The 9,852-nt window shown below is 43.1% G+C and overlaps 1 protein-coding gene and 1 pseudogene across 2 annotated transcripts; both read right to left on the bottom strand.

Annotated features, from left to right (window-relative positions):
- Positions 1 to 2,467, bottom strand: LOC307082975 (keratin, type I cytoskeletal 50 kDa-like). The gene is made up of 6 exons (XM_079746738.1): positions 2,039 to 2,467; positions 1,507 to 1,589; positions 1,233 to 1,389; positions 864 to 1,025; positions 652 to 777; positions 1 to 531 (listed from the first exon to the last, which is right to left on the bottom strand). Exons 1-6 carry the CDS (start codon positions 2,435 to 2,437, stop codon positions 313 to 315), a joined length of 1,146 nt encoding a protein of 381 aa, XP_079602864.1. The 5' UTR covers positions 2,438 to 2,467; the 3' UTR covers positions 1 to 312.
- Positions 2,468 to 3,803: 1,336 nt separating this feature from the next.
- LOC307083262 (keratin, type I cytoskeletal 13-like) lies at positions 3,804 to 8,957 on the bottom strand (annotated as a pseudogene). Its single transcript has 6 exons — positions 8,853 to 8,957; positions 6,902 to 6,973; positions 6,359 to 6,441; positions 5,983 to 6,139; positions 5,214 to 5,718; positions 3,804 to 3,885 (listed from the first exon to the last, which is right to left on the bottom strand). The product of its transcript is annotated as a keratin, type I cytoskeletal 13-like (transcript).
- Between the last annotated feature and the right edge of the window lie 895 nt (positions 8,958 to 9,852).

Below are 9,852 nucleotides of genomic sequence, written 5' to 3'. Positions count from 1 at the left end.
CATAGAAATAGTTTTATTTCCAAAATTCAGTGAATGGTACGCAGTTTATTGAATGTTACTTTTTGTGCTGAGAGGATATTTGATAGATCTACTTCTCCTTAGTAATCAGGTTTGGAGCAGGGCTGGGGAACAAAGAGCATCAAGTATAAAGTATAGTCGGGAAAGCATCAACTTCCTTTAATCTTCAAAGACAGAGATGAAACATAATGTAAATGTGGGTGATACAGTCAATCCCACTTTGCCAGTCAATGGTAATCATATAATAATATAAGTAGTGGTAGGAATTATCCAACTACTAAAGGAGACATGTCCTTACAGCTCTCCGTCCATCAGCCTCCTGTACTCAGCGATCTCCAGCTCCAGCCTCGTCTTGATGTCCAGCAGCATCTGGTACTGTTCTCTCTGGTTAGCCAGGCCGGCCCTCAGGTCTCCCAGCTGTTCCTCCAGAGCCGTCACCTGTCTCTGGTAGCCTGCCAGCATGTTAGCATACCTGCCCTGGGTATCTCCCAGGGTGCCTTCAAGAGATGCTTTCTGTAGAAAACAACCAAGGAGAAAGTGTATTAATGACAAATTCCACTGGCTTCAAGATTCACAGAGGAATCAGGGTGAATTGAGACTGACTCAAATTAAAACTGGAACTTGGGAACCCACCATGCTTAATTGGGACTGGAGCTCAATCTCCAGGCTCTGTAGGGTGCGTTTGACCACGGTGATCTCAGAACGAGAGCTTTGGAGAGTTTCAGTGCTGACAGAAAGTTCCTTGTTCAGCTCCTCTGACTGAAAATGAAAACAAAAAATAGTAAATACAAAATCATACCCATTTCCTATTGGAATCAGAATTGGGCAAGGGAATTTAGGCCTACCTTGGCTTTGAACCAGACTTCCAGTGCCTTGCGGTTCTTGCTGGCAACGGCTTCATAGTGCTCCCTCATTGTTGCCAGGGTGACAGACAGATCCTCCTGTGGTGCGGCATCGACCTCCACGTTCACCTGACCTCCAATACTGGAGCGCGCAAGCAGCAGTTCCTTTAGAAAGAAAGGGCAACATGAGTCAAAAGTCTCATCCAATGATTGAGTTGTCAAACCATTTCTAGCCATACTAGTTGTCCTGATACAAGCAATCGTTGTGTCATAGTGATGCAATGATGTTATTTTGGTAATTTGACCCAAAAAATAGATGTTCATATATTGATATTATATTTCGCTCTGCAATGCATGTTCAAACCCCCTTACTTCTTCGTGGTTTCTCTTGATGTGAATGAGCTCCTCCCTCAGCTCTTCGACCTGCATCTCTAGGTCAGCTCTGCTCATGGTCAGCTCGTCATAGAGCCTCTTGAGTCCGGCAATGTCTGCCTCCACACTTTGGCGCATGTTGAGCTCATTGTCATACCTGCAATCAAAACCACAATACAACAATTTTGTATTTCTGTGAAACATTGGACTTAAATGTTATATGATTATAATAATTTCAATAAACATCCAGTGTTGCTTCTGCTGATGTACTGACTTAAGCCTGAAGTCATCTGAGGCAAGCGTAGCATTGTCAATAGCCAGGAGGACTGCTCCTCTTGAACGGGTTGCATCAAAAATCTGTATCGAGGAACAACATTTATTCGTTAAATATTTGATAAATAATCTATTTTTAAATCTCAAATTATTAACTTAACATATATGTAAAGTTAGGTCAAGTTTGCACTGTTTTCTGTTCTGTCAAACTAGTTCAGTTTTCAGAGCATACTTTCAGGCGTGGCTATACACACAGAATCCAGAGCTGTGCTTGGCCTGCTTCCTCTGGGCAAACAGGCCCAATATCAAATGTATCACCTGGTCTTTCTTGTTATAGAACAGGTCTTTGTTTGTGTTAATCTTATCAAACATGCTTTGTCAACATGGCCTCATTGTCCTACTATTCCAGAAAGACATCACCATATATTACACATTCATTGATACACAGACATTGGATTGCCCATCAAAGTTTATAACCTCACACTGTATGATAACTGTTTGTTCTCATGATGTCAGGCATGCAGTGGTCTCACCTGCTCCTGAAGGAGCCTGATGGTGTCCTTGTGGGCGGTGCAGTCGTGAGTCTCCACCGAGGTCTCGTTCAACAAGAACTGCTGGATCTTCGCCTCCAGATCGGCGTTGGCCCTCTCCAGGGTGCGCACCTTCTCCAGGTAGCTGCCCAGGCGGTCGTTCAGGTTCTGCATGGTGGCCTTCTTAGAGTCGTTGATGTCCAGGGCGTCCGACAGCTGGAAGCCCGATCCGCCAGAAGCAAAGCCAGAGCCGGCCCCGGCGGCCCCGAAGGACCTGGAGGCGTTGGTGCTGGAGATGCGGACCCCGCTGCCTCCGGCTCCACCGTACACGCTTCCGGCCCGCATGGAGCCCAGGCGGCTGCCGCCGGATCCACCGTAGGAACGAGAGAAGGAGGAAGTCATGGCTGCTGTGTGAGGGTCTGACTGCTCTGAGAGGAGAAGAGAACTGGTGTCAAGCGTCCCTCAAGGACATCCCTCCTTTTGTATGCAAACAAAACACAAGGAAGGGCTTCAGGAACAACCCAGCCCCCATCCCGTGCAGGCAAATTATTAGGGAAATGTAGACACACACAGGCCCTGACACATAGCCAGACCCAAACACACACACAGTCTTTCACACTTCTTCACAAACAAGACCGCTTCAACGCCTTTTAAAATATGTGGTCTAGTAAAGCACAGGTTTAGTGTTCTGTAGTGGGAACAGAATCTTCTCGCATTCATTCATTCATTCTGAAAAAAACGTATTGGGCATTCTTGCGTCCATTTCCATGCCCCAAAGGTCGGAGTAAATTGGCACCCTCAAGACACACAATCACATACACACACACACACACACACACACACACACACACACACACACACACACACACACACACACACACACCCACAGACACACACACACACACACACAAACACAAACACACAAATACACACACACACACACACACACACACACATGCACACACACACACACACAAACTTTCTGTCGGCTGTAGGGATTCCATACATCTAGTCTCTACTTGTCTCAATAGGAGACGAGTAGATCTGCCAACAGCCTTTTGTTGTTTTAGTGTGAGATCACAATGGAATTTACTTTGTCTTTTACGCAAATGAAAGAGAGGACAAGAAAGGCGTCAAAGAACCAAAGCTCAGAAATAGGAATTTGTTACGGCCTGGGTAAAGTGTGAATCTAAATCCAGCAATATGTTTGTAAAACAAAATATCTTCTTAAGTGAAGTAAGTAACAGACGTTCTGGTAAAATCCAATGCAACAACCATTTGTGAACACTCAGCAGGAAGTAAGGGGAACAGAGGGAATAAATAGACAGGATTTGTTCATTATTGTACAGTGTCGGGGAGGATACCAACGTGCTTTTACAATCTACAAGCTGCAGACGGTAAGTTACGAGGTGATCCAGTGGATCACTTTGAAAGGACCGATAAAGCTCGAGGATAGTTCCTTGGACTCCCTCCGAAGTGGAAGATCCCGGGTAGACAGCCATACTCCCAGGTGGGGTTCGAGGTGTGCACCCATAAGAGTAACGGATGTCGTCTAAAAATATACATAAACACAGTGGTTGAGGAGTTCCCTCAGGACAGCGTTAACCATCGCCTTGAATAGCCCAGGTGCATTAACTAGATCAAAGGGCATCACCAGATATTCATACTCTTCCACTCTCCCTCCCTTAGTGAAGTGAGCCCACCAGAGACTGTACATCCTGAAGAAACTCCAACAGGCCTCACTACCTCCCAGCATCCTCACCACATTCTACAGGGGGGCAGTGGAGAGTGTGTTGACGTACGCCATCTCTACCTGGTTCTCCAGCTGCAGTGCGGCGGACAAAAAGGCCCTGCAAAGAGTGGTGAGATCAGCGGAAAAGGTCATTGGAGCCTCACTTCCCTCTGTCCAGGACATATTCCTGAGCCGCTGCAGGAATAGGGCCCAGAAAATAGTGAGAGACCCCTCTCACCCTCTGAACAGCTTCTTTCAGCTCCTACCTTCCAAGAAGCGCTATCGCAGCATAAGATGCTCCACCACCAGGCTGCTGAACAGCTTCCTGCCTCAAGCTGTCAGGGTGCTCAACACACCAGCGTCCTAGATCTCACTGGACTTGCGCACATCATTTTAAATAATTTCTAATCTGTTGCACTTTATCTATTTATTACAGCATTTTAAATGTATTTATTTATTCAGTGCATAGACGTGTATTATGTTATGGTCTTTTAGCTATTTAAGCTATCCAGCTACATCTATTTTATTCATCATTGGGATGTATGTATGAAACTAATGTGTGGCAATGTATGTACTGACTTGATCCCTGAGAAACACCTTCTCGTTTTGTTGTTACTTGCAATCAACAAAATGACAATAAATATGGTTTTGATGATTTGATTCTCATTGTAAGCACTTCTAGGTCTAATGTAGTGAAAATCTGAGATCCATGTAGAGATTCGAACGCTGTGTTTACAAGGGGTAGAAGATAGCGGTTCTTAATAATGATCCTGTTGAGTCCCATATAATCTATGCAAGACCGCTGTTCTCCATCCTTTGGCCACGAAGAAGAACCCTGCAACGGCAGGAGATGTAGTCAAGTGAAGTCTAGTACATTTTTATTTCTATAGCGCATTTACAGAGAGAAAATCTAAAAGGTAACAAGGGGACACTATCTACTGGCACTTAAAAAAAAGGAGACACTAATCAAATGCAAGTGAAACGAGGTGGGTCCTTAAATGGGTCTTAAAAATAGTTAGAGACTGGGCTGCATAGATGTGGAGGCCAGAAAAAAGCTCTTCCTAACTACTGCACTGACCTGCTGCTCCAACTTGAAGGCACTGTCAAAAATCACCCCGAGATTTCTGACAGAAGGCCTGATGTTAGAGGCCCAGGGCATCGGTGGAGAGGATGTAGAGGTGCGGATATGGCCTGTCACCAGGGTTCTCCTCAATGTAGGTAGCCATACATAAGTTCTCGGGTCAAGATAGGGAGAATAATCTTCGGCCAAGCACAAAATATCCTCGTAGGAAAACGCAAGATATCATATATAAAGGCTCATGTCAGTTCCTCAGCAGAAATTTTATTTTTCGGATTTCTGTGAACGGAACAAGCACAAGTGAGTGCAAGATTTATTTTAATATGGTAGTAGTAGTAGTTATAATAGCAGTAGCAGTAGCATCATACAGCTCTCCATCCATCAGCCTCCTGTACTCAGCGATCTCCTGCTCCAGCTTGGTCTTGATGTCCAGCAGCATCTGGTACTGTTCTCTCTGGGTAGCCAGGCCGGCCCTCAGGTCTCCCAGCTGTTCCTCCAGAGCCATGACCTGTCTCTGGTAGCCTGCCAGCATGTTAGCATACCTGCCCTGGGTATCTCCCAGGTTGCCTTCAAGAGATGCTTTCTGTAGAACACAACCAAGGAGAAAGTGTATTAATGACAACTTCCACTGGCCTCACGATTCAAGGAGGAATCAGGGTATATTGAGACTGAATATTCGATTCAGAAATAGGCAAGGTGAAGTAGGCCCACCTTGGCTCGGAACCAGACTTCCAGTGCCTTGCGGTTCTTGCTGGCAATGGCCTCATAGTGCTCCCTCATTGTAGCCAGGGTGACAGACATATCCTCCTGTGGTGCAGCGTCCACCTCCACGTTCACCTGACCTCCAAGACTGGAGCGAGCCATCAGCAGGTCCTGTACAAAGAAAGGGCAACTCTGGTCAAAAGTCTAATCCAATGATTGAGTGGTCAAACCACTCCTAGCCTAGCCCTGATGCAACCAATCATTGTGTCGCAATACAAAACTATGTGTTTGTGCCTACAGGTGCTATTGTATTTCCATGGGCTTTTCTTCATTTAACATGTAGTGATGCAATGTGTTTTTGGTCATTGATTAATTAATTGATGACACATGTCATAGTCATAGTGCGCTCTGCAATGCATGTTTAAATCCCCTTACTTCTTCGTGGTTTCTCTTGATGTCAATAAGCTCCCCCATCAGCCCTTTGACTTGCATCTCCAGGTCAGATCTGCTCATGGTCAACACGTCAAAGAACCTCTTGAGGCCGGCAAGATCTGCCTCCACACTTTGGCACATGTTGAGCTCATTGTCAAACCTACAATCGAAACCACAATGCAAAAGTTTTGTACTTCTGTGAAACATTGGATTAAATGAAAAACTGTTTTGAAGTATAACTCAGAATTTATATTATTATTATTATAATATTAATATTAATTGAATTCTATATGATGTATATATATATATATATATATATATACATATATATATATATATATATATATCAACATCCAGTGTTGATTCTGCTGATACTGTCTTAACCCTGAAGTCATCTTCGACATGCGTAGCATTGTCAATAGCCAGAAGGACTGCTGCTCTTGAACGGGTTGCATCAATAATCTGTAATGAGGGACAACATTTATTCATTCAATATCTATTATCTAATCTATTTTTTCGATTGCTCAAATTATTAACTTAATATTAATGTAAAGTTAGTTTAAGTATGCACTGTTTTCTGTTCTGTCAATCTAGTTCAGTTTGCCACAGGGAATACTTTAGGGCGTGGCTATACACACATGCGGAATACAGAGCTGTGCTTGACCTGCTTCCTTGAAGAAAACAGGCCCAATGTCAAATGTCTCACCTTGTATTTCTTGTCATAGATTAGGTCTTTGTATGACAAGACATTGTCACACATCACACATTCATTAATACACACACATGGGATTGCCCATCATTTGAATTAACTTCTACTTAGTAATATCTTGTTGCTTTCATCTTAATACAAAAAATGATGAAGTTAAAAATGCTCATATGATAACTGTATGTACTCATGATGTCAGGCATGCAGTGGTCTCACCTGGTCCTGAAGGAGCCTGATGGTGGCCTTGTGGGCGGTGCAGTCGTGAGTCTCCACCGAGGTCTCGTTCAACAATAGGGGTTAGGATATATTTTATGTGCTCTCATAACAAATCCATCAGCCAGTGATTCGATTGGCACTTGGGAATCTCTTAATATTTTCGTAGGAACACACAAGATAACACATATAAAGGATCATGTCGTGCTAAACCTTGATTATAAAATTGTTTACTTCAATTACTGTAAAAAGAATGGAAAATATTTTACCTGAAATAATAAATATGGACCAAACAGGGTTCATTCTCTCCCGCCAGAGCAATGACAATCTTTACAAATCATTAGACATAATTACCAAAATATAATACAAGCTATACTAATCAGTTTAGATTCTGAAAAGGCTTTTGATTCTGTTGGAGGGAAATTATAATTCAATGTTATGGAGAATTTTGTATTTAATTCAGTATTAATAAACCCAATAAAATCCCTTTACAGCAGGCCATCAGCCAATTGAAAATCAACGGCGAACATACAGAATCTTTCCCGTTAAAGAGATCCACTAGCCAAGGCAGTCCATTAAGTCCACTCCTTTTTGTGATTTTTATTGAACCGTTGCCACAATAGATTAGACAGAATAAAATGATTAACGGTATAAAAATGCCACAGGGGAACAAAAACTGGCCTTATTTGCGGACGATATTCTTATTTTTCTCTCCAGCCCAAGAGATTCCCTGCCGGCACTTAAATCACTGCTTGAAGAATATGGGTCATATTCGGTTTATAAAATTAATGAACAAAAAACTCAGATCCTTAATATTCACTACAACCCCCCTCAGTATCTTCGCTCCCGGTATCAAATAGGCTGGGATAAGAAATCCATAAAATACATGGGATTTTTATTACCTATAGACCTATCCAAATTAGAAGAAATTAACAATGGCCCTCTTAAAAATGAATTATAGCAGACATTAACAGGTGGAATTTAGTCCCCTATTTAAGCTGTAAAAAGGAATATCCAACCAAGACTTTTGTACTTATTTCAGTCGGTACCCATTGAAAAACCAGAGCAGTACTTTCTCGAGTGGGATAAAGTTATTTCTAGATTTATTTGGGCGGGGAAAAAACCACGGGCAAGATATAAAACCTTACAAATATCGAAGGAGAGAGGCGGATTGGCCCTTCCCTGTCTGATTATTAAAGACCAGCTGAAATTCTTCCACTTGTTGGCTGGTGTACCCCAGATTATAGATCAAGATGGAAAAAGATAGAGCTTGATAGAAAAGGGACTACCAGTTAACTCATTAGTTGGAGATCCATCATTCACCTATCCCCTTTCAGATCCCAATACCCCCTCGATAACAAATTTGCTTAAGATATGAAATGAAATAATCCAATCCAGCTGAACGATAGGTCTGACAGGTTTTAATGGTTAGCCTATGATCAGGATTTTAAGCCCTGTAAACATGACTCAAGCTTTAGAAACTTGAACTAAAGCTGCCTTACGGCATATTGCACCCTTTTAGACCAAGGTTCAGCCTAGAGCTTACAGCATCTCAAGGGCAATTTTAATCTTAATTATCAAGACCTCTTTATGGAAGCCCATTTCCGCCAGTAAAAAAAAAAAAAGATTAAAACTCCTCCTTGATAAAAAGATTGTAAGTCATAATTATGAGATAGAAAGTGTGCATGAGCTCCAGTAGCGCTGTTTTCCAAGGTCCCTTCATCGTCACCATCATTGCTGGCATCAACAAAGCATTTTCACCCCTTTTTTCTTACTGACGAGAATGGGCTTCCATAGATATCTGCATATCAGAGACTTTATCAGCAAGAAATTTCCATAATCTGAAATTATATTAGAAGAGATCATTGGAACTTGCAGGAGGGCCTATAAAGATGCTCCCTAACTAAAAGTGATCTCCAAATTATACTTTGCTTTTCAAGATCTGAAAAAATACCTCATCCTCATCCTTATCCTCATCTTCAATCGGCTTATCCGGGGTGGGGTCGCGTGGGCAGCAGCTCCAGCAGAGGGCCCCACACTTCCCTTTCCCGGGACACATTGACCAGCTCTGACAGGGGGATCCCGAGGCGTTCCCAGGCCACTGTTGATTTATATTCTCTCCACCTAGTCCTTGGTCTTCCCAGTGGTCTCCTCCCCGCTGGTCATTCCTGGAGCATCTCCCAAGGGAAGCACCCAGTGGACATCCTTACTAGATGCCCATACCACCTCAACTTTCTAAGCAGAGTTGCAGCGGCTGTAATCCAGATGGCTGAGCTTCTCACCCTATTCCTTAGAGAGACGCCAGCCACCCTCCTGAGAAAACCCATCGCAGCCGCTTTTACCAGCAATCTCGTCCTTTCGGTCATCACCCATCCTTCATGACCATAGGTGAGGGTAGGAACGAAGATCGGCCGGTAGATTGAGAGCTTTGCCCTGCGGCTCAGCTCTCTTTTCGTCACAATGGTGCGGTAAAGCGAGCGCAATACTTCCACTGCTGCTGCAATTCTCCGGCCAATCTCCGCTCCAATGTACCCTCACTCGCGAACAAGACCCCGAGGTACTTGAACTCCTCCTTGGGCTAAGGACTAATATACTACCCTGGCGTTAAAGAGTAAATATTCAAATCAGACCACATGCTGGAGGTCCTGTGGACAATTGGCCAATAACTTTCACATTTTCTGGAATTGTGCCTCTGTGGCTCCATTTTGGAGAAGTGTCCAGGACGTATTGGTGACAGTCTTTAAATTTCAAAATATTGTGTCTGGGAGATTTGGAAGAGCTTTTTTTTAACAAAGTGTGATAAATACCTGTTTAGGGTTTTGTTGGTGGTATGCAAAAATGCTTTCACTAGGAAATGGCTTTAGAAAGACATAAGTAAGCATGATAAAGAATGGCAACGTACTTATGTGTGTATAGTGTGTGTATATAAGCATGAAAATAAATAGACTTTCTGA

The sequence above is a fragment of the Pollachius pollachius genome (genome assembly GCF_949987615.1).
Source record: "Pollachius pollachius genome assembly, chromosome: 11".
NCBI classification, from domain to species: Eukaryota; Metazoa; Chordata; class Actinopteri; order Gadiformes; family Gadidae; genus Pollachius; species Pollachius pollachius.
The sequence above is the reverse complement of the archived record's forward strand: the minus strand, read 5'-3'. Positions and strand labels throughout refer to the sequence as shown.

What these genes read in the sequence shown, in the direction of transcription:
- LOC307082975 (XM_079746738.1), bottom strand. Translation starts at nt 2,437, where the DNA reads ATGACTTCCTCCTTCTCTCGTTCCTACGGTGGATCCGGCGGCAGCCGC. An exon ending in AAGTCTGGTTCAAAGCCAAG is followed by an intron (nt 778 to 863) that starts GTAGGCCTAAAT and finishes TTTCATTTTCAG; the next exon opens with TCAGAGGAGCTGAACAAGGA. An exon ending in TCCAGTCCCAATTAAGCATG is followed by an intron (nt 532 to 651) that starts GTGGGTTCCCAA and finishes TGTTTTCTACAG; the next exon opens with AAAGCATCTCTTGAAGGCAC.